The following is a 22,122-nucleotide window of genomic DNA, read 5'->3' as shown; positions in this document are numbered from 1 at the left end:
GAGAAGGAGTCACACAACAGCCCATCAGCTCCTCCAGGGTGAAGCTGCTCGAGGCCACCAGCCAAGATCCAACAGCTCTCCAGACCATCCTCAACCAAACCTGAGAGCAGGTGCGGAGCCCCACAGCCCTCAGCAAGGCGGTCCAGGGGTGCTAAGCAGAACTTGCACGGCAATCCCCATCTTCCCAAGCCCACCTGCCCACTTGGGGACACGGGAGGCCTGTGGCTCCCTCCCCATCCCCAGCCCCCCACGGCCCGGTGCACCGCTGGGGATGCCAGCACCACACCTGGACATCGCACAAGCACCAGATCCTGGCTGTCTGGGGGCTCGGCACAGGGAGAGGCCAGGAGAGCCCCAGCCCCTTGACATGACCACCGCTGGACAGAGGCCCCCGAGGGAGGCCCAGGTGTGGCCCCTGCTGGTTGCCTCTGCTCCTTCTAGAACCCCAGTGGTTGAAGTATACGCAACAGCTGCCTTGGAGGGCCAGCGCCATCCCCCCCACCGGGGGCGCACTGGCTCTGGGCCCCGTCCCGCCCCCTCAGACACAGAGGCGGGAGCAGGAGGGAGCCAGGCCTGCCTGTGGGCAGCCGCCGCAGCCAATGAGCCCGGAGCTGGCGAGCCCGGCGGACGAGGGGGCAGACCTCCCGCCGAGGGGCCAGCCCGACAGGCGACAGGCGAGGCCGCCTGCCTCAGGGAGGAGGACAGGGAGCCCCGCAGCCGCTCACTCCTCGGATCACGGGTCGGTCCCTCAGAGCAGGGGAAGGCACAGGACTGGGGGGGACAATTCCAGGGCAGGGGGCAGGGCTCCCAAGGAGCACAAAGACCAAGAAACAGAGAACACATGGGATGGCCCAGACCAAAGAAAGGGGAGAGACCGACCCGCCCTGCTCAAGAACCCCTCCGAGCCGCCACGGCTGCCAGAAATACCCCGAGGCGTCCCGAAGAATTACCGGGACACCCAGGGAGGCCGTGCGTCCCCCAAGCCCGGACCTGGTTGTCCTGCTCACAGCCAGAGGGAGCTGAGCCAAAAGGACCACATGTGCCTTAGTCTTCAAGGTCACATGGCCCAGAAAGGTCACGGCCTGGCACCCAGCAGCTGCGCCCATTAATCAGAACCCGTCAAATCACAAAGCCCTAGGTCTGGCCAAGGGGCCGAGACAGGAGCTGTGCCCAGCGGGCCCGAGGGCGGGCGGCCGCTTGCGGCCTGCGCCCGCCATCCCAGCTGCTGGGGCACAGGCGGGCGGCTGTGGCCTCCCCGCTTCCAGAACAGCTGAGCCTGGTCCGACAGGGGCCGGGGCTGTGCGGGAGCGGGGAGGGCGGGACACAGGTCCCTGCTGGTAAGCGGCACCACACGCCCGTCCTGCGGCTCCCACCGGCACCCTGTGCGCAGTCTGGCAGCTCAGCTGGCCCCCAGGGACCCCGACCTGTCCCATCCAGGCCACGGCAGCACAGAGCCACCGTCGACGGTCCGCGTCCCCAGCCTGAGGCTGACCGCCAAGAAGTCCAGGGTGCACCGAGCGCACCGGCACGCCCCCCGTGCGACCACCGACAGGGCAGGAGGGACAGGAGTCAGAGACCGGGCCGACAGTCTCTTCTCTTTCCTTTTCTTTTAATGGCTGCATTTCAAGAACCACCATCTTTCCACTCACAACACTTCCCGAGAGAGGGATGGATTAGTGCAACGAACTGGCGGGCTTGACGGGACATGAGCTTTCCAGGCCTCTCGAGGATAAGAGCCCATCAGCCCAGGCCGGCCGCCAAGTGGGGGTGGCCTGTGGAGACCAGCCAGGAGGAACGGACAGGGAGGACGGACACCCCATCTGCTCACCCTGTCCCGACCCCCCACCCGGAGCTGCGGGCCACCCCGTGCCCCGTCCGGGAGCTAAGGCAACAGGATGGCAGAAGCCGGGGTCGGGGCGCTGAGCCCGGGGCTGGGGCCGGGGCCGGCAGCGCCTGGGGCGTCAGCAGGCCGGCGGCTCGCTGCTGTCCACCTGCAGCCCTTTGCTCAGGAGGAAGGCATCCTGCTTGGGGTCTCGGCCCAGGAAGAGCTTCAGCATGATGCTAGCGTCCTGGGAGCCGCCAGGCCGCAGGATGCAGCTTCTGTAGTCCATGCCGACCTGCTAGGGACAAGGGTGGGGGCGTCAGTCCTCGGGCAGCAGCCCTCGAGCACCCCCGCTCCCGCCACGAGTGGGCTCGGGGGTGCCTGTGTCAGCATCAGAGAGAACATGCGTGCGCAAGCACACGCATGTCCACAACTATGTGCACGGTATGCACACAAGCACGCGTGTGCGGGAACCCATCCACTCCCAACTCAAGGCCCTTCACATCACAGACTGAAGCCCTGGCCGAGCCGAGCTTCTGCGGTGACAGAACACAGGCCTGGAAAGTAGCCTAAGCCCTCAGCCCCAGGAGGGTCGGGGGTGGCGAACCTCAGAGAGGAGGGAGGGCCCATCTCCAGCACCTCGCAAAGACCAGCGGGTGCCTCAGCCCCCTCCCCCGGTCCCACGCAGCCGGGAACAGCGCCGAGAGGTCCCCTGCTCCCTCTGCAGACATGCCCCGTCCCACGGTGTGGCCGGCCGGCCCTCACCTTGCCGTTGAGGACGCCCTCCTGCTTGAACCGCGTGTGGAACATGTCCATGGAGTACACCTCGCTCCACAGGTAGCCGTAGTACTGGGCATCATAGCCGCCTGCCAGGTGGCCGAAGGTTGCAGGCATGTTGGTCCCTGGGACAGACGGGGTATGGCTCTCACCGTGGCCCGTCTATCCCCCGCCCCCTCAGGGCCCCTTGCCAGGAGAAGGGGGCCTCAAACCAGCCCAGCCAGAGATGACCCACACACACCCAGGAGGAGACGAACTGCCCCAACACTTGTAGAAAGCAGGAGCTTTCTAGAAACATAGCTTTGTCCGCTCTCTGCTACCACGGAAGAGTTCGCACAGAAGATAAATCAAGACAGGCCCGTGCAGCAGAGAGTACACCCTGCTGAGCTTTTTGAAAGGGACGTTAAAGTGCTCGTAGGATAAAACAGAACCGCAACACCCACGCTAGAATCCCAATTCCTTTCACACATGCTAATCCAAGCGCGTACGTGACGCACCAGGACAGACAGCACAGCCTGACCTACTCTCTCCGACCAGGGCGATAAACGCCCGGTCTCTGCAGCGCTGCCAGGCCTGTTCCGGAGCAGGGCGTGGGAGGCACAGGGTGCGGGAGCTCCGCGGCCGGCGGCGAGAGCAGCAGCGCCCAGCCCGGGTGCCAGGACGGACGGCAAGGAAGGACGGAGCGCTCACACCCACCAGCGGCCCGCCACACGCTGGCAGGCCCAGGAGCACAGAGCGAGGGGGCCAGAGGCCGTCCGCTTCCTCCCAGGCCTCAGCTGCCATCTATAAACGGGCCTGACTAGATCCTTCTGACTCCACGAATGGCCACGACCCTGACCCCCTCCAGAACGGCAGGCGCACCGCACGGGCAGCTACCTGGCGTGGCTGGGACCCCAAGGATCTCCCGGCAGAGGCGGGCGTACTCCTCCGCGGGGTCTGCGGCGGTCTGGGTGTGCAGGGCCTGGTCCACCTTGGCCAGGACGATCTGGCGCAGGTTGAAGAGACCTGACGGGGGGAAGGAGACAGGGAGGCCAGCCCTGAGCTCCCACGCCAGCAGCGCAGAACCCCGTGAAGGCAGGCACCGGGCTCCCCGCCTCCCCAGCCTCAGCGCCAAGGCCTCCCGGACGCCCCCAGGCCGAAGGGCGGCTCCCGCGGGCACCTGTGTTGGCCTGCCGGGACTTGATGAGCTTCTCCAGCAGCTCCTGGGGGATGGCGCCGCCGGTCTTGTAGTGCTGGGACATCCTGAGCAGCGGCTCCTTCTCCCACACCCAGTTCTCCAGCATCTGCGAAGGGGCCTCCACGAAGTCCCGCTCCACGTGCGTCCCGCTAAACATGGCAAACTCCGCCTGTGGGGGCGGGCAGCGCTGCAGGGAGGGCTGGACCCTGCCGGGCCAGCTCCTAGCCGCCGGCCTTGCCCGGGCACACAGCGCTCTCCAGACGGGCACAGCTGGGCCAGCAGACAGCAGGCTGCCCGAGGCCCCGACGCCTGGGGACGGGACAGGAGAGGCTCCCAGGAGGATGACAGCCATCCCGGCCCAGGACACACGGGGACGGGGAGCACAGCCACCCCTGGCCACCTACGTTCCCTTCGTCCATCCACAAAGCCAACGTTCTCAAAAAGCCCTAGACCCTCCTGGAAAAAGTCCCAGACCCCAAAAGGCACGGGCCTGGAGGTGATGGAGCCACACGGCAGCGTCGGAGGCACGATGTGCTGACTCTGCTTTCACGTCAGAAATTTCCCTCAAGTGCTGCGAGAATCCGCTCTGGCAGCCACTAAGCCAAAGGAGCAGCCCCGGCTTTGGGCAAATCCCTTCAGGGCCCAGAGGGAGGCAGCGAACTGGGAGAGCAGGCGCGCTGGGCCTCGCTACCCACAGACCCGACTTGTGACTCTTGCTAGCTGCTACAAGTCTAACCCCAAAAACAACACCTGCGGCCCTCGGTGGTCATTTAACCCTCTGCCGCTGGGCTTCAGTTCTGGCTCTAACCGGGTCTTTCCACGCTCTGCTGACAGCTCCCCCTGTCTCTGTGTTTTTCCGGTAGGCGATTGGGCTGTTTAAATGGATCCCCACAGGGCCGCCTGGGGGCCCAACAGTGAAGCACCCGCCTTTGGTGGTCCTGATCTCAGCGTCCTGGGATGGAGGCCACGTCGGAAGGGAGCCTGCTTCTCCCTGCTCTGTCCCCACTCCTGTGTGCGCTCTGTCTCTCAAGTAAACAAGATCTTCAGAAATGAGTAAATAGAACGGACCCCCACTGCCACGCTGACGCGCCCTCCGGCCTTCCCGAGAACACGACGGCCGTGATGCAGCACAGCACAGTCGGATGCATGGCTACGGCGCGGAGGGCTGGAGTTCAGTGCAACGAGCCAGCGGGACGTATCCGACACACGACACGGGGACCTAACCCTGCGCTCCCGCAGGAGCCCTGCTTCAGGATCCACAAACTCTGTGCTCGCAGCCACTTCACAGAACTGCGAATACTGGGGCGCCTGGGTGGCTCCGTGGGCTAAAGCTTCTGCCTTCAGCTTGGATCATGATCTCAGGGTGCTGGGATCGAGTCCCGCATTGGGCTCTCTGCTCAGCAGGGAGCCTGCTTCCCCCTCTCTCTGCCTCTCTGCCTACTTGTGATCTCTGTCAAATAAGTAAAGTCTTTAAAAAAAAATAAAATAAATAAAAATAAAAGAAGAGCTGCGAATCTCTGTGACTGTGCATCTGGAAAGGCCTGAAGAAAACGAGGGAGCCATGGGACTCACTGCAGAAGGGGGACAAGCCCGTGAGCCTCCAGCGCCGGGCAGGGAGAGCCGAGGGGAGCTCGAACAGGAGCCGGCAGCCGGGGCACACGGTCCACAGGGCTGCACAGCCACGGTCCCGCCCTGAGGAGCCGCTGGCCGCCGAGCACCGACCCTCACCCCGCAGACAGCAGCCGGCGCGGCAGACAAGGGACGAAGCGGAAGAGCTGAAGCCACAACTTCCCGAAAATCAGGAGAACGTGACCCTCCAACAAGACACACAGAGTGCATCCATGCAGGAAGCAGGCGGGGCACTGCACACGAAGGTCAATCTTCTGCTCAAAACGCGCTTCTCACTGCATCCCCCTCGTGCGCACAGGCCTTGGCCCGGCAGGAGCGAAGCCCCCACACGCCGCCCCACGGACAGACCCTGAGGTCACGACGTGCAGGGAGGGAACCAGACACAGGAGGCCACACGGGGTAGGAGTCCACGGGTGCGACACCCTAGGCCAGGCCCCTCCACGGACGGGAAGGGGGCTCGTGGGGGCGTGGGGACAACTAAGAGGTTTGAGGCTCCTTCCAGTCAAGGAGACGTTCCCCAACGCTGGGACAGCCGTGACGGCCGCGTAACCGGGTGAACTGACCGTCGCTGAAACATCCAACTTAAAAGGCGCTCCCTGGCGCGGCCCTAATGCGACGGCCAGCGTCCTCATGAGAGGAGAGGGGACACAGACACACCGAGGGACGGCCGTGTGAGGACGTGAGGAGACCGGGGGCTCCACACCCAGAACGGCCTCGGAAGGGCCTGGTGCAGCCGACGCCCTGACCGCAGACCCCCACCCCCACCCCCAGCCCCCCGGGGACGCACTTCCATCCGCAAGCCAGCCGTCCGCAGGGCTCAGCGATGGCAGCTGGCACAGGACAGCACCACCATGGCCGTGGTGACCCCGGTGGTGTGCTCCATGCAGCGTGGAGGCCGCCTCCAGACGCAGCCGCCAGCACCGCCCGCCCGAAGCGCCGCACCCACCTGAGAGCACAGCTGGTGCATCACGTGCCCGAACTCGTGGAAGTAGGTCTCCACCTCGTCGTGCTGCAGCAGCGAGGGCGCGTCCGGGGTGGGCTTGGTGAAGTTGGCCACCATGGCCGCGATGGCGATCTGGCGGCTCCCATCATGCCGCAGGCAGCCTGGCTGCAGGCCGAAGCAGGCCGCGTGCCCGTACTTCCCCTCCCTGGGGACGGAGGCAGGGTTGGGCCGGGCCGGGATCTGCTCCATGCGCTGCCCGGCCCACAGGGCTCCCGACCCCAAGAGAGTCCCGGCTCCGCCTGCCCGATTCTGCACCCCTTCGACCATCTGGCAGCCAAGGCAGCTGGACGCATGGAGTGGCTCGAACCTGCTTCTCGGGAGCAAGTGCCCGGGAGCCGGGGGCCTGGCCCACACTCCTCTGACCCCCTCGGCCGGAACCTCCCAGGCACCGTCCTCCCCAGACGGCGAGCACCCCCAGCCCCTCGCCTGAGTCTGCGCTGCGGCAGCCCCACAACCCGTTTCACAGATGGGGACGCGAGGCGCAGAGGCCCGCCGCCTGGCTCGCACGCACCTTGGGTAGAGGTCGAGGTAGAACTTGCCGACGAGCCTCCCGGAGGCCGAGTCCCGCACGGAGTACAGCTTCACGTCTTCGTGCCACACCGCGGCGCTCTCCTCCAGGTGGAAGGTAAGGCCCAGCAGCTCCTGGTAGATGCCGAGCAGGCCCTCGGTGACCACGTGCATGGGGAAGTACTCCTTGAGCAGGTTCTGGTCCACGCTGTAGCGCGTCTCCTCCACCTGGTTCATGTAGTAGCGCATGTCCCAGGCGTTGATGCGCCCGTCGAAGTCCAGGCCCCGCCTCTCGCACTCGGCCTTCTTCAGCTCCAGGATCACGGCCCGCTCCTGCTCCCCGAGGGGCTTCAGCTTCTGGGCCAGCTCATCTGGGGAAGGCAGAGGGAAGGCTAGGCACCTCCCCCACCAGCCCCCGTCCGCAGCATGACGGCCTCACAGCCTTGGGCCCCCGCACCCCGCCTGGAAGACCTGGCTGCTGGAACGACCCAGACCGACATCGCCATCGCCACACAGCAGCTGGGGATGGGGGCGGGCGCAGGGAGAGGGTGGGAGGTGCCAGGGTGCGACAGACGCCTCAGCTCAGTCCCCTACCCCGGGCAGGAAAGGACAGCAACACTGCGGACACCTGCCCAGAGCTCACACCAGGATGCAGAAGAGCGGGGGTGGACGCAGGCTCACCCCAGAACCCTACACTCAGCCATCCGGTCAGAGCTCCTCAAGGCTGAACCGGGGTCAGGGAGGTGTCAGGACCCCCCCCAGAGTGGACACAATGGGGCTCTCAGAAGCCTCGTCACATGCAGCCAAGAATACCCCGAGCCCCACTGCGGGAACATACGGCGGGAAGCTGGGGGCGGCACGGGGTTACCTAGGAAAGTGGCCACCACCTGGCTGTTCTTAGCCATGTTCATCTCCAGGACGTAGTCGGCGTGTGTGCTGAACCCCAGCAGGCTGGACTTCTGGGCCCGAAGGGTCACCAGCTCTCTGAGAATGGCACAGTTCTCCTGGAAGCAACCAGGAACCGCTCCGTGGGCGCCCGGCCCACCCTCTCCCACTTGAGCCCCACGGCCAGCACGGTTCTAGAACGCCAGACCCAGCCGGCTGCGGCTCACTTCCCACCCCCTTCCCACAGACTAAGTGGCTGTGACTGCCCTGGGTCTGCCCGTAACACACACATCTCCGGAAGCCCTCGGGTCTCTTTTGGACCCAGAAAGGGTGTAACTGTGAGGGGTTCAAAGGCCTCGAGTGGAGACTGACGCGGGCCAGGGGAGCCTCGGGGTCACTGTGCGTGGGCGCTCAGCCCCGTCTGCTGGAGACACTGAACAGGAGAAGCGAGGCCACCCCACGGCGCAGACACACACACAGTGTCTATGTGGGAACGGAGGTCTGTGCACTGGAGAAGCGCCCCCGGCCACAGTTAGAGGGCCCAGGCCACCACACGAGACACAGAAAAGGGATGGGCACGTCTCCAGAGCCCGCTCAAGCCCCACAATGCCCCCGGTGGAGGGAGATGATGACCAAAGCTACGGCGTGGGAGCAGTGGACGGTCACACAGACACGGGACCGGGCTGGGGAAGAGATCAGACCCTGAGCTGTGGCCTGGGCCCACAGCCAGACCCGGCACGGAGCTCGCCCGGGGCTTGCCGAGCCCCGAGCCCAGCGGGCAGTGCGCAGACGGGACAGGCCCGTGGCCTCCGGGCACCGCCCTCCCACCTGCTGGCAGCGACAGTTGAAGGCCTCCTCCAGCTTCCTCCTGGTCTCGGGCACGTGGCACTTCTTCAGGAGAGGAAAATAATGGGGGTACTTGAGGGTGACTTTCAACTTGTCATCCCCAATCTTCTCCAGAGAGTTCAAAAAGTCCTCCGGCAGGCCTCCTGCGGGAACAGGAAACCGTCGCTGCCACAGGCCCGAGACGCTGCCGGGCCCGGGCGGCGGGGGCGGGATGGCGGGCTTCCCCTCCACGCGAGAGGTCAGGGCTGGGAGCCTGCGGGAACAGGACGCCAGGCCCGGCCTCCCCAACCTGCCCTGGGCCCCTCCGTGAAGACGGGGAGCTGCCGCCCTTCCCACCAGGGCTCCCAGGGAAGAAAAGCTCCCGCAGCTCAACCCCTGACGCCGGGCTTCCAGGAACCGCAGCCCCTCCCCTCAGCCCTCCTCCAACAGCACCACCGGCAGGACGTGTGCCGCCCTTGGCCTCGGGATGGCCGCACTTCTGCCACGGCCCCCACCCGGCACCCTGCCTTTGAACCATCCCCCGGAGACAGATCCGGGCGCGTCACTGCAGACGGAAAATCTCCAGGGGCCACCAGCTCCCACCCGGCCCACAGCACCTTCCAGGGCAGCTCACTCGGGGCCCTCCCCTCAGTCTAGCGGGGGAGGGACGCCGTGCGGCAGGGTGGGCAGTGCCGGGAAGAGCCTCAGGCCCCCTGTGCGTGTGCACATGCGTGTGCGTGTGTGCGTGTGCACAGACACCCATTTCCTGACTCTGCGACGGGGCCTGGGAACAAGCCCGCAGCAGCACCGGCACGCCCGGCAGCCGCACCACCGTTTCTCAAGAGCAGACGGGCCGGGCGAGGACAAAACAGGCCTGGGACCCAAGTCCCAGAGAGGCGCTCGCGGGGTAACAGGGACACTTCACGCTGCAGAGGCCCGAGGTAGAAGTGGGACGAGCTGAGCACCCAAACAGGGACAGCAGCGGCCCACAGCCCCCGGGTTAACTGCCACCCTCTGTCCACACCGATGCCGCAGATAAACCCACTCCTGGGGGGGGGCGGCTCTGACCCGAGACACGCGCACACGAACGCATGAGGAATGACAGGGTCAGAAAAGCAGTGGCGCCCAGCGGGGTCAGTGAGGAACCGCAGCGCCCAGGGCCCCCCGGGGAGCCACTGATGGGGGAGCAGCCGCACCTCCAGGGAGGCCCCGGGCAGAGAAGCCCCTCACCGAGCGCCTGAGCCTCGGGGTTGGGGGAGGGGGACAGAGAGAGACGCGCTGTCCGAGGCTGTAAGCAGACACCACCTCTCCCTCCGGCAAGCCGAGGAAAATCCACACACGCCCCACGCTTGCAGAGCATGACCCACGGCGGGCTGGCCAGGCCACCCTTGCTGCGGTCACCGCCCCGCCCTCTGAGGCCAGCTGGCCCTGCTCCCCGAGGCTGGGGCAGCCAGCTGCCCCCACGCGAGGCCAGGCTGAGATGGCGAGGCCCTTCGGGCCAGACAAATGGGCGGAAGAGCCGGCCCACACAAGGAGGTGGGCGAGCAAACTCGTCTGCCGAGCTCGAGACCCGGGACCCTCCTCTGGCCAGGACGCCTGGCCACCTGTCCTTAAATGGGAGCCATGTGGGGGGACTTGCCGCCCAAGGCCCAGGCAGGGAAGGGAATGAACCAGAACAAAGGGCAGCAAAGTGCGCACCCCGTTCAGGAACACCCGCCACTGCGTGCCCCTCAGCAAGCAAGCTGCCCTCGGGGACCTCCGGGGGCGGGGGCCTGGCAGCGAGGCCCAGCACGGCCACCCGCCAGGCAGCCGCGAGGTCACAGCCACGACACCCCAGCGCCTGACACGGGACTGGCAGGGCTCACACAGGCAGCAGCACGACCGCTGGCCTGAGCTTTTCGGAAGTGTCCACATCAGGGGAGGTGACGCTTCCGTGAATGGCTGAAGGGCGGATCGTCAGGACAGGAGCCCAAAGAGTCACGCGACTCCATGTGACGGAGTCTCCAGGAGCGGGCCCGACAGGGGAGAGGAGCACGGGCAGTGTCCTCGACGGCGCGGCAGGGGCCGTGGGCCGTGTTCCCTCCGACGCGGCTGCTCCGCGCCTGGCCGCCCTCCCCAGCGCGAGGCGTGCCCCTGGGGAAGGCCCGCAGGCCCACGGACGACTCTCCCACCGCGGGAATAACACAGGCGTGGCACCGTCCTCGCGAGGGACAGACGGCACCCCGTCAGTGCGGCGGGGACAGCCGAGGACACGGGGCTTCCCACAGTATGGAGTTTTTCCAGACGAAACAGCTGGGCCAAGCGAAGGAGAGAATAAAAATCAGAAGAGACGTCTCGGCCCCAACCTTCAGGAATTCCCGCCTACAGCCGGGTTCGGGAAGGACGACCAGCCGGATTCGGTCGGTCCGATCCTCTCGCGAGACTGAGACAGGACCGGCAGGCGGGGGGCGCGGGTCCCGAAGGGGAAACCCGGCCGGCTCAGCCGCCTAACCCAGCGCCCCCGGCACTGCTCGAGGAAGGATCCAGAAACGCAGATTCCAAAGCGCTGACTGCTCCAAGTGAAGAAACCCCCTCGCCCAGGGCGGTGGGACACAAATGTCCCCGCACTTCGGAAGCCTGCGGGTGGTGGCCGCAGCCCGTGAGGGTCCTGAGACCTCGAGTCAGCCCCCCGCCCCCCCGCCTCCCCCACCAGTACCCAGCTCCTCGCGCGTGAGTGGCAGGAAGGTCGTGTCCTCGTTCAGGTTCTTGTTGAAGTCGATGCACAGGAGACTCAGCTTCTTCTTGATGCTCTTGATTTTCTGCAGGAGGAGCACAGCTGTGAGGGGCTCCGCCGCGGGGCGGGGCCCCACACGCAGAAGACACAGGCGAGGCAGGAAGAGGGGACGGGGAGACACAGACGTCCGGTTCTAACACCCGTCAGCACAGTGCCGACAGCACGGACAGCGGCCTCCACACTGAGCGGCCCTGGCGACCCCGGGGACCTCAGGCTAGCGTCCCCATCTGTGACGCATCCCCCGCCAAGAGCGCTCTGGACCCTACCAGCTTCCAGTCCACAGCCGAGGCTTTTGGACGTTCTGACAGAGCAGCAGGGCTAGGTCTCAACGTGGGAACTACTGATGGGGCCCCAAGGTCAGCCGTTGTCCCCTCCAGGGCGGCCTAGAGCAGAGCCCACCCCTCGGCGGGACAACAGCTGCTCTGCGCCAGCAGGGGACGGGCAGAGGCGGGTTCACGGGGAACACGGGGCTCCTCAGGTAAGACCCTGGCCGGAATCAGCCCACACAGGCAGACTGGACCTCGCCAGCCACAACCCTGCGCCAGGCACTGCCCTCACTGCCCACCCCCGCCACAGCTGCCGTGCCAGTTACTGCTCTGAGACGCGGCAGGGAGACACCCTCCGGGGTCCCCACCCAGCCCGCTGCCCCGGCTCTACGCCGGGCTCCCTGTGTCCCATTCGGCACAGGGGCTTTCAAGTCACCGTCTGTGCAGCCCACCGCCCGCCTGTGCACACACGCCAGACTTTAAACAACCCTGAAGAGGCCGGAGCTTCAGGAACCCTGGGGCCCTCGGCCGGCTCAGGGCAGCACATGACTCTGGGTTGGGGTCGCGAGTTCAAGCCCTGAGTTAGGTGCGGAGTTGGCTTTATACAAATGAAAACGACAGCTGTGCTTCCGCTGCTCTGGCGGACTGTGGCACTGGCAGCCACTGGAGTGGGTGCCGCGCCGGGCTCTGGGCCGACTCCTGCCGTGGAATCTGACTCAAGTCCCACTGGTCCTGCTTTTTGTGTTTTTGCTTTTGAGTTTCTTAATTCTTACGGGGATGCCTGGGTGGCTCAGGTGTCCAACTCCTGGTTTCGATGCAGGTCGTGACCTCAAGGTCCAGGGATCGAGCCCCACATCGGGCTCCCCGCTCAGCAGGGGGTCTGACTGAGATTCTCTCTCCCTGCACCGCCCTGCTTTACGCACACACAAACTCTCTGCCCCAACGATATATAGTAATAAAAAAAAAAAAAAACCCACGTTAAACAAGTATCCATTCTTATATAATCTCTACACCCAACGTGGGGCTCGATCCCACGACCCCAAGACCAGGAGTCGCACACTGCACCACACACCTCAGCCGGAGCCCCTCCCTGCCGTTGGTTTTAACAACACACGCGCCTCATCTCTCAGAGCCCTGGTTTCTGCAACCACAAGGCAGATGTGCTAGACTTATTGGAAAACCGTCCTTCTAAATGACAAGGGGGACGGTCGCTAAGCTCTGGGTGCAGACCTAGTGTCGCCATTAACTGCGTCTTCCACTTCCTCTGTCCTGCTGCTTTCCCCCCCCGGGGGGCTCACTGACCCTGGAGAACTGTCTTCTCCAAGGGGTGGCCACCCAAGGGCACCTCGTGTCTGCAGACCAGCCAGCCCAGAGCCCGTGGCCCAGCCGTCTCCCTCATGTGGCTGCCCCGTGCCCGGAGAAAGCGGGGAGGGAGTGGGGCACACGGAGATCCTCCGTGATTAACCGCAGGACGGGGCAGGCACGGCCCTGCTCGCCCGCTGATCTAGGCCAGCGTGCAGGAGACGCCTCTGTGAGGCCGGGCTTATGACAGGCGACGCTGTCATTCCCGGCGCACAGCTCCTAAAAGCCGTGGAGTTTCTCCTGTGGTAACAAGACACGATAATAAATTGCCCAAGCGACAGGAGTGTGGACCATCGTGCTCCTTTTCCCCAGCCCCTTCCGACCGCACTCGGGGCACATTAACAAGACAACTGTGGGACGCCCCCGAGGACGGAGCAGTGAGGCGCCTCCTGCCTGCGCTGGGCGGGGAGGTCCCCCGCTTGCAGGGTCCGGCAATCACGGATGGTGTCATCAGTCACGCCCACGCAACAAGGCCCCCACAGAACTCCCAAAGGACAGGCTTCCGGCAGGGCGCACAGGGAGGGCAGAGCTCCATGCCTCTCCCCTGGCCTTGCTGTGCCACGTTAGACCCGTTGCGTAAGTAACAGTGAGCAAGCGTCTCCTGGGTTGCGTGAGCTGCTTTGCAAGCGACGTGAACGCGGGGAAAATGCGGCGGGAATCTCTGAACCATACGGCGGTCGTTCAGAAGTAGAGAGAACAGCCTGGATTTGGGACCGCAGTGTCATGTTGGCGCCGTCTCGAGGGGCCAAGCCCTGAGGCTGTGGGACCTGACACTACCGCCAAGTAGATGGTGTCCGACATGGGCTGCCCGCGGGACACCCAGCTGTTGTCCCAGGGAGCCTCTTGTGGCATCAGGGGAAGCCGCGCTGCCGCGGCAGAGCTCGGAGAACAGGAGGCCCCGCCGCTCCTCGATGCCATGGCGCCCGAGTCACGGAGAGGAGCAGGGGAGCTGTGCCCCCTGCACCGTGCCCGCTCTCCGTGGCCGAGGGAGTGCCACGCTCTCGGGAAAGCCACACCATGACCCGGGAGAACCCGGAGCAGGATGGGTGCAAAGGCAGAGCTGCTCCACACAGACCCCCCCCCTCCCAGAACTCGGGCAGCAGAGGTGGGCACCCAGCCCAAGGCTGGGCCCTCAGAGGCCGCTCACGGCCAGGGCCCCTGCCCACCCCCGCGGGCCGGCACTCACCTGCTGAGTCTCCTCCGGCAGGTGCAGCCCGTTCCTCCTGCCCAGCTTGATCAGTCGCTCCAGGTACCGCATGGCCTCTGGCCTCAGCGAGTCCTTCTGCACTTTCTCCTAGAGCAAGACAACCACAGTCCCGTGTGGGACAGAACACGGACGTACTGCCAGGGGCCAGTGAGGGGGCGGGAGACCGGGGCGCTCATGCGAACCTCCCCGCAGAACGCGAGACGGTGTGGCTGCTGGGGACAGCAGCTACGACCACCACCCGACTGGACAAGGGCTCTCCTGGGCGTCCATCCCGGAGACACAAAGACTCATGCTCACACGAAACCTGCCCACGAGCGCCTCCTTCCTGGGAACAGCCCAAACACACACCGGCCTGGAGCACCTCCCACGGGTGACTGGTCGCATGTGAATGGGAGCAGAGGGCGACCTCCAGGCCACCACCCTGGCTGTGATGGTGACCGGTTTGCAAAGCATTATGCTGGGAAAACCAGGCCAAGCACAGGCAGGCTCCCAGTTCTCTTACGACCCCACGCACATCTATGAAGGTCTCAACGTTATGACTCTACACAGAATCTTGCTCCCACGTCCACGGCCGCCCACCCGGGCCTGCGCCCGAGCCCGCCTGACCGAGCGGACACGGGCGCTAAGGGAGCGGACGGAAGCGCGCCTGTGCACCCCCACGGCTCACCCCGACACCAGCCCTGCGGAGCAGCCGGCGGGGTCAGGACGACGGAAACACGTGGTGTGTGCACGGCAGGCTTCCGGCGTCCCAGGCGCTCTAGGCTCTACGGGTTGTGTTCCTCCGCGCTTCTGTGTCATTCTCTCGTGTTTCTCTACTGCAGTCAAAGGCAATACAGAACCTACCGCCTCAGCCGTTCTTAAATGCTCGGTTCAGCGGCCCGAAGCGCATCTCCACTGTCGCGCAGGGACCCCCACCCGCCACCCCGGGGGCCCCTCACTCTCCACCTCCTGACGCCTGAGGACACCACGATCAGGTCCGCAGAGGCTGCGACCCAGCAGTGCCCATCCAGACACCGGTCTGTGCCCGCTGTCTCCCCGGCGCGTGCTGGGCGCCTCGCCGCAGCCTCACCTGCAGCCAGACGACCCTCTGGTACACGTCGCGCCTCATGCTCATCTCCACGTCGAACTCGGACAGCCTCTTGTCCGCCTCTGTGCTGGCCGTCCGGATGTCCTTCGAGGGAGACACGTGCTGCGGGAAGTCCAGGATATTCCTCTGAACTGAAGCGGGGAGAGAACAGGACCGGCGTGAAGACCGGCCCCGGCAGAAACCGGCCAGTACCGACCTCGACCCCATCAGGCACGCGGCTCAGGCGCGCCCGCCGATCTGTTCAGCGAAACGCCCTCCACGCCGGGCCCCGGGCTGGGAGCTGAAGGGAAGAAAGGAGCAGGGGGCGCGGTCACCCACGTCCGCAGGGATCTCCGTCCGGCGGAAAGACCCAACTCCCGAACTCCAAGGAAAGGGCCATAACAGAGAAGTATGACAGGATCCAGAAGAAGAGCCACGCCGCTGCTGGCAGCATCCTAAACTCATCAACAACTTTCTCACTTACAGAGCACGTTTGCATCTCGTTAAATAGAGGAAGCGGGGGCGGCCGTGAGAGCGTAAGCTTTAACCGTCACCGCCTGACCCGGCAACGCACCGCTAGGTGCCTACACGCCGTCACACGAAAATCACACGCGCTCACAGCAGGACCGGGAATAACCCACGTGTCCGCTGATGGGGGGCGGACACACACAACGCGGTCCCCACGCACGGGAGCGTCCCACGAACGCCAGCAGGAGCGAGGCGTCCCCTGCGCAGCCCCGGGGACGGACCCCGAGCCCACGACACTCAGGGAGGGAACCAGACACGGAAACCCACACCAGGTGTGAGTCCACACGTGTGACCCGCCCAGACGAGGCTCTCCCACGGATGGGCCGGAGGCTGGGGAGGGGGCGGATGACAGCTGATGGGGACAGGAGCTCGCTCTGAGGTCATGCAATATTCTAGAATTAGAACTTGGTGACGGCTGGACAACTCTGAATATAAAAACCGTTGAAATGGATGCTTTCAACAAATTCCGTGACATATAAAATCAGATCCCAACTGAACACTTAGTTTGTAAAGGCATACACTCTGCATTGAAGAGACCTGCATTCACGTCACGACCTGGTCGCTCCCGTGGCCCCAGGGCAGACCTGCTGCCCCGGCCGAAGAGACGACAGCGAAAAGGACAGAAACAGCACCTGTCCCTCTGGGATTTACAGGCTCACGAGCGCACGTGACTGTACCCAGTGTGACAACAGAACAGTGTAGTGTGAGATCAAAGCAAGCGGCCGGTGTGAGCAGAGGGGGCGCAGGAAGGGGCTCTGTGATCACAGAGGAGCCCAACATCGGCAAAGCAGCGGGTGCATGAAGCTGCGAGACGGGCGTGTGTGAGCGCACGCAAGTGGCCACGCGGCCGGGCACACGCGAACTCCGAGGAGCTGAGTCGCACCAAAAGCAACATCACGGACTCTGGCCTTTGTCCGGAGGGCAGCGGGACACTGAATAGCTGGCCGAGGGGAATGCCATGATTCAATTCTAGTTCCTTTACAATTCCTCGGGGGCGTGGGTGCCGGGGGCTCAGTCAGTGAAGTGTCTGCCGCCAGCTCAGGTGATGATCCCAGGGTCCTGGGATGGAGCCCCGTATCGGGCTCCCTTCTCAGCGGGGAGTCTGTTTCTCCCTCTGCCCTCTTCCGTCACGCACACATGCACACGTGTACCCTCTTTCCCTGTCTCTCAAATAAATAAAAGCTTTAAAAATAGGGCGCCTGGGTGGCTCAGTGGGTTAAGCCGCTGCCTTCGGCTCGGGTCATGATCTCAGGTCCTGGGATCGAGCCCCACGTCGGGCTCTCTGCTCGGCAGGGAGCCTGCTTCCTCCTCTCTCTCTGCCTGCCTCTCTGCCTACTTGTCAAATCTCTCTCTGTCAAATAAATAAATAAAATCTTTAAAAAAATAAAATAAAATAAAACAAAACAAAATTCCTTGGGCTACTGCGGGGAGACAGAAAGAAAGGTTGTGGAAGCGAAGCTGGTGTCCAGCAGGGGTGCGGCCAACAGGCAGAGATCAGCGTGGCGCATTTGCTGAGAGCCTCTCCAGAAAGGCGCACCACCGAAGGCAGCACAGAAACCCACGGCGCCCGGCCAACAGCACGGAGGCTTCGGGAGAAGCCCCAGGGGAGACTCTCAAAGGTTCCCTAAAGAAGGACTTCTGCTAGAGACCCAGGGGCGAGGTTTCCTCAGCTCCGCGTTCTCTGCTTTAAGACCGTCTCAGCCTTTTGTCCCCACACTGTCAACCTCCACAGAGGGGACCGGGGGAAGCAACACCGCATCGATCTCACTGAGTGCCTCGGCCCTCACAAGGGGGCCAACAGACCCCAAGGAGGAGAGAAGGATCCAGTGGAGTGGCGGTGAGAACACCAGGCTCCGGGTGCTCTCAGGTGGCATCAGGTTTCCCAAAGCGGAGTGGGAAAAAGAAAAGCAAAGGGAGCCAAGCTGAGTCGGCCGGAGAGAAAGCCCGTATCCCCGGCCACAGAAAGGAGCAAGGAGTGGCTCTGGTTTCGAGGCTGACACGTGAGCTGGCTCCTGGCACGTGAGCCGTCAGCCACGCTGTCCTGCTCTGGCCCCTCGGATGACATAGCCCAGGACAGCCAAGTACGCCAGGCTGCGCAGCAGGGCATGCGGGGGAACCAGTGCCCCCCCGGCTGCCTCTTGCCCAGCAGGTGCGACACACACACACACACACACACACACACACACACACCGTCAGCTCCTCCAGCCATCACCGCCCCCCTGGGGAGAAGGAGGCCTCGCTCATGGCCAGGGTCCAGGAGCTCCAAGGCCTGAGGTGCTCGGCTCCCCTGCCTGGATCCTGACCCGGATTACCTGTGTAGGACACCTCCACATCAGCCAGCGCCTTGAGGGTACTCTCGTAGGACACGTCTTCAAACTTCTGCGCGCCCACCTGGTCATACACACGCTTAGTTTGCTCGATGAGCTCCACGGTGAGCTCCCCTATTTGCTGGGCGCTCAGGTCCCATCTTAGGTAGTTCTCCACGGAGCACGGGGATGCTGTGTCCAGGGCGCCTCCTGCACAGGCTGGACAGAGAAGACAGAGCCCCACACTGAACGTGTCTGCTTCAAGGGCGGAATTAGGGTTCGACTAAGTAGGGGCTGGAGGACAAGGACAGAAGCATGGTTTCCCCACGCAAGGGCTTTGTGGGGGACGCGCAGAATGACCAATCCCTTAAAGCAGAAGCTCTTGCATCCCAGGAGACACAAACTCGGCTGTGATCTCTGAGGACGCTTGAGTTTGTTGCAACTGCAGAGCGAGCGATGCATCGAGTGGTGGGTGGACGGGGATTCTGCTCAACACCCCCTCGGCTCCAGGACGCCCCATGATGGCCCAGCCCCAACGTCGGCGGGGCGGGGTGGGTACGCGGTAGACACCTTCCTCTGAGTTAACTCGATTGATCACGGGGGCTACCCTGACATCCCCTGACGTAACAGGACGTTTATACCCTGCTACTTTCCTCAAAGGAAATTACCGATTACTAAAACACCCCTGGCCCCAAGACTTTTTGGACGAGAGGTGGTCTGTAAAAACAACGGTCCCTTAAAATGCTGTGCGGTGTTCAGGGTAAAGATGTTTTACTTTCACTCCCTCACGGATGTGCAGTTCTGCGTCCTCTGTGGCCCCCGCCATACAGATGGAGGTCCTGAGACTTGGAGAATTCAAGTCTCACGCCATGACCCCACGCCAGCAAGGGGCAGAGGTGGGATTCAAACCCGTGCAGTCTGACCTGGGCTTCAACCCTGTGAACCAGCGGAGCGTGTGCACCCCCACCTCTGCACGAATCCAGCTGTCAGAGCTTTCTGCTCCGTTTCCAGGGCCCCACCCCGCTTCGACCCCTACTGGAAGTCTATACCAGGGGTTAGCAAAAGACGACCTGTTTTTGTACAGCTCACAGGGTCAAAATGCTGTGGCAGGAGGCCGAGTATGTGACCCGACAAGCCTAAACTAGCAAGCCCTCTACCACCCCCGGTCTACACCCCTCAGACTCTACTGGGTCCTGCACAGCAGGTCTAGCCAGCTGGCCTGTGCCTCGAAACACCCTCTTTCTTCAAGGACTCTCCCAGGCCTTCCCACAGGCTCACCCCTCTGCCCCGAGCCCCGAGCCACGGAATCTTCGTCCCATGTTCCTTTCTCAGATATCCCAATGGCACCCCTGCAGCACCTGGGCATCTCACATGGCTACGGCTGCCCTGAATCACTTGAGCTAACGGACACAGGCTTGTGTGACCGCCCACCCCCCAGCAGAGTATGGAATGCAGAGCAAGCAGAAGCTGCTCCGGGAAACACCCACTTGAGCCTCGTTTCCCCTCTGGCACAGCAGGGAGTTGAGCAGGGCCCCGGCGGTCCTAAACCCCCTGCGTTTTTGTGAACACCGCCGAAGACGGACAGGATCTCTGCAGGGCCCTGCTGGCTGGGACAGGCGCTCGGCGTCTCCAGGGCAGGGTTTGTTAATGACTATGCACGTCTGTGGCTGGGTCACCGTCTGGGGTGGGGGTCCGCCCTGGGCACTGTGGGGTACTGAACAGCATGCCTGATGCCCACCCACTCCATGTCAGGAGCACCTGCAGTCGTCCCCAGACACCGCCCAGTGTGCCCTGCCTGGCGCAATCACGCGGGCTGAGGACCCCCGACATACACCAAGTGGGCAAAAGAAGGGCTCTTGAGCCAGGACAGGCCGGCCGTTCTGGCCAACGGACTGCCGCCAGCTCAGGGAGCAAGGGTGTGGGTCTGTGTTACACGCGCTGGTAAACCAGGGCTCCAGAAGCGGACAAGGCAGGAGGCCCGGTCAGCCCAGAGCGGCCCGCAAAATGGCCCGCAAGATCTCCGGGAGGAGCCGGGACCTGAAAGACTGGAGCAGACCGATTATCCGCGGCGTTTCCGCGGCCGCCTCCGCGCCGGGTCCAGGCGAACCACCTGCCCCAAACAAGACAGGCAAGACTCCCGCCCTCCTGAGGCCCGAGTAACCCTAATTACGACCCTCATTAATGCAATCAGCACGACGGTCGGCTGGATAAAGGGGGGGCGCAAGAGAAACTCAGGGGCACCCACAGCGACCCGGGCGCTTTCTGAACACAGGACGCACATGCCGTCGCTCCCGTAACGAAAACCCTTCCACGACGCCCCCGGCCCCTAAAACAAAAGGGACTCCCAGGTGCCTTCTGCCTCCCCGCCTTTGCCCTCGCAGTTCCCGCCGCCCGCAGGCCGGCGGCTTCTCCCCTGCTTCTCCCCCTGGGTCCGGGCTCACTCGGGCCGCCTCCTCCGCGAAGCCCCTCCGGGGCCGCCCTCTCGGGCGAAGCGCCGTCAGCCCACCCCGACCCTCGCTGCTGGAACGCCCGGCTCCGGCTCCGGCTCCGGCTCCGGCTCCGGCTCCGAACGCCGCCCGGAACGCACGGTGTCCCCCGGAGGCCCCCGGCGCCCGCCCTCGGGGCCCGACGCGCGCTCGGCTGAAGCCGCGCACACGCAGCGGCCGAACGATGAAGCGCTGGGACAGCGGGTTCCTTCACTCGCCGCCGAGGGGCCGGGGTCGGGGGTCGCCGACCCATTCCCCCCGCCCAGGCCCCGCCCCTCGGGGGCCACCGGGCTCGGCTCCTAGGCCCGAGTCCCCGGCAGGCGCGAGGGTGCAGGGGACGCCCGGGGCCGCTGAGCGGGGCCGCTCCGAGAGGCAGCCGGTACCTGCCGGGGGCTTCATGGCGGGCGGGTGTGCACCGTCGGCCCCTCCTCCACCCGGTCCACTCCGCGCTGCCTCAGCGGCCGCCGCCGGCCGCCTCCGCCCGCCCCGGGTCCGCAGCAGCCGGGACGAAGGCGCCCGCCGCCCGCGCGCCCGCTGAATGCTGGGAGGGCGCGTGCGCCGAAGGAGAGGGCGCATGCGCGCCCCAGCTCCGCCCACACCCCCGAGGCGGCGCCTGGGCAGGCTCACGCACTCTACGCCTGCGCTGGATCCCTCCCTGCCCCTGATTGGTTCTGGCGGCGAGAGGGCGGAACCTCCGAGGGCCGTTTCCATGGAAACCACACACCGCTGGCGCCCCGAAGCCGGGGTGCTCGCGGTTCTTTCTGCCCAGGCTTTTGTGCCAGGTCTTCTAGCTCCCGTATTCGTTTGTGCTCGCCCCCTTTCTACAGCTGTAACTGTGTATTTGGCTAGTTGTGCAGATTTTCTCCCGCACCTGAGTTAGTGGCCAGATTCGGGCGCTTTTTGTAGATTATCCCAACGAACCAACGAACATCCTGCCCAGCTTCTGGCTTGGAACGAATAGAGGCGGGACACATACATCAGCAGAATCCGGTGAATCCCCTAAATTAAGGGCAGTTTTTTTTTTTAAGTCGAGAAAGCTTCAGTAAATGAATCCAGGACTTCAAACAACAGGTGTTTTTAAAACGGTGCAGTATCCTAACCTATAACTATTGTCGTCTGTTAAAACAATATCTTTTTTTTTAAGATTTTATTTATTTATTTGACAGACAGAGATCACAAGTAGGCACAGAGGCAGAGAGAGAGAGAGAGAGAGAGAGAGAGAGGAGGAAGCAGGCTCCCTGCCGAGCAGAGAGCCTGATGCGGGGCTCCATCCCAGGACCCTGGGATCATGACCTAAGCTGAAGGCAGACACTTAATTGGCTGAGCCACCCAGGCGCCCCTGTTAAAACAAAATCTTGAACTAAGGCGTCCTTCCTTCCAGGTAGGAAAATTTCCTAGAGCTAAAGGGGCCAAAAACCCCACTCCCCTATTTCTGCAAAAGAAATTAAAGAACTCTGGGCTTCAAACATGCCTGTGTTTGGGGGCACCTGGGTGGCTCAGTGG

At 64.1% G+C, this 22,122-nt stretch overlaps 1 protein-coding gene across 2 annotated transcripts; it reads right to left on the bottom strand.

Annotated features, from left to right (window-relative positions):
- Positions 1 to 1,597: 1,597 nt before the first annotated feature.
- THOP1 (thimet oligopeptidase 1) lies at positions 1,598 to 21,168 on the bottom strand. Of its 2 annotated transcripts, none has more exons than XM_032305450.1 (13): positions 21,003 to 21,168; positions 18,140 to 18,352; positions 15,303 to 15,451; positions 14,213 to 14,320; positions 11,321 to 11,423; positions 8,629 to 8,789; positions 7,784 to 7,919; positions 6,920 to 7,286; positions 6,352 to 6,553; positions 3,759 to 3,945; positions 3,476 to 3,604; positions 2,588 to 2,724; positions 1,598 to 2,120 (listed from the first exon to the last, which is right to left on the bottom strand). In XM_032305450.1, exons 1-13 carry the CDS (start codon positions 21,016 to 21,018, stop codon positions 1,962 to 1,964), a joined length of 2,067 nt encoding a protein of 688 aa, XP_032161341.1. In that variant the 5' UTR covers positions 21,019 to 21,168; the 3' UTR covers positions 1,598 to 1,961. The 2 variants fall into 2 exon arrangements, with proteins under 2 accessions (XP_032161341.1, XP_032161349.1); XM_032305458.1 differs by having other exon boundaries at positions 1,598 to 2,117; positions 21,003 to 21,167.
- Positions 21,169 to 22,122: the final 954 nt, after the last annotated feature.

Source organism: Mustela erminea, chromosome 1, assembly GCF_009829155.1.
Source record: "Mustela erminea isolate mMusErm1 chromosome 1, mMusErm1.Pri, whole genome shotgun sequence".
Taxonomy (NCBI): Eukaryota; Metazoa; Chordata; class Mammalia; order Carnivora; family Mustelidae; genus Mustela; species Mustela erminea.
The sequence above is the reverse complement of the archived record's forward strand: the minus strand, read 5'-3'. Positions and strand labels throughout refer to the sequence as shown.

Bases quoted from the DNA above. Each gene is read 5' to 3' on its own strand.
- THOP1 (XM_032305450.1), bottom strand. The intron at 11,424-14,212 runs GTGAGTGCCGGC...CTCCTCCTGCAG, and splicing joins TGCCGGAGGAGACTCAGCAG to AAAATCAAGAGCATCAAGAA. The intron at 7,287-7,783 runs GTAACCCCGTGC...TGCCTTCCCCAG, and splicing joins GGTGGTGGCCACTTTCCTAG to ATGAGCTGGCCCAGAAGCTG.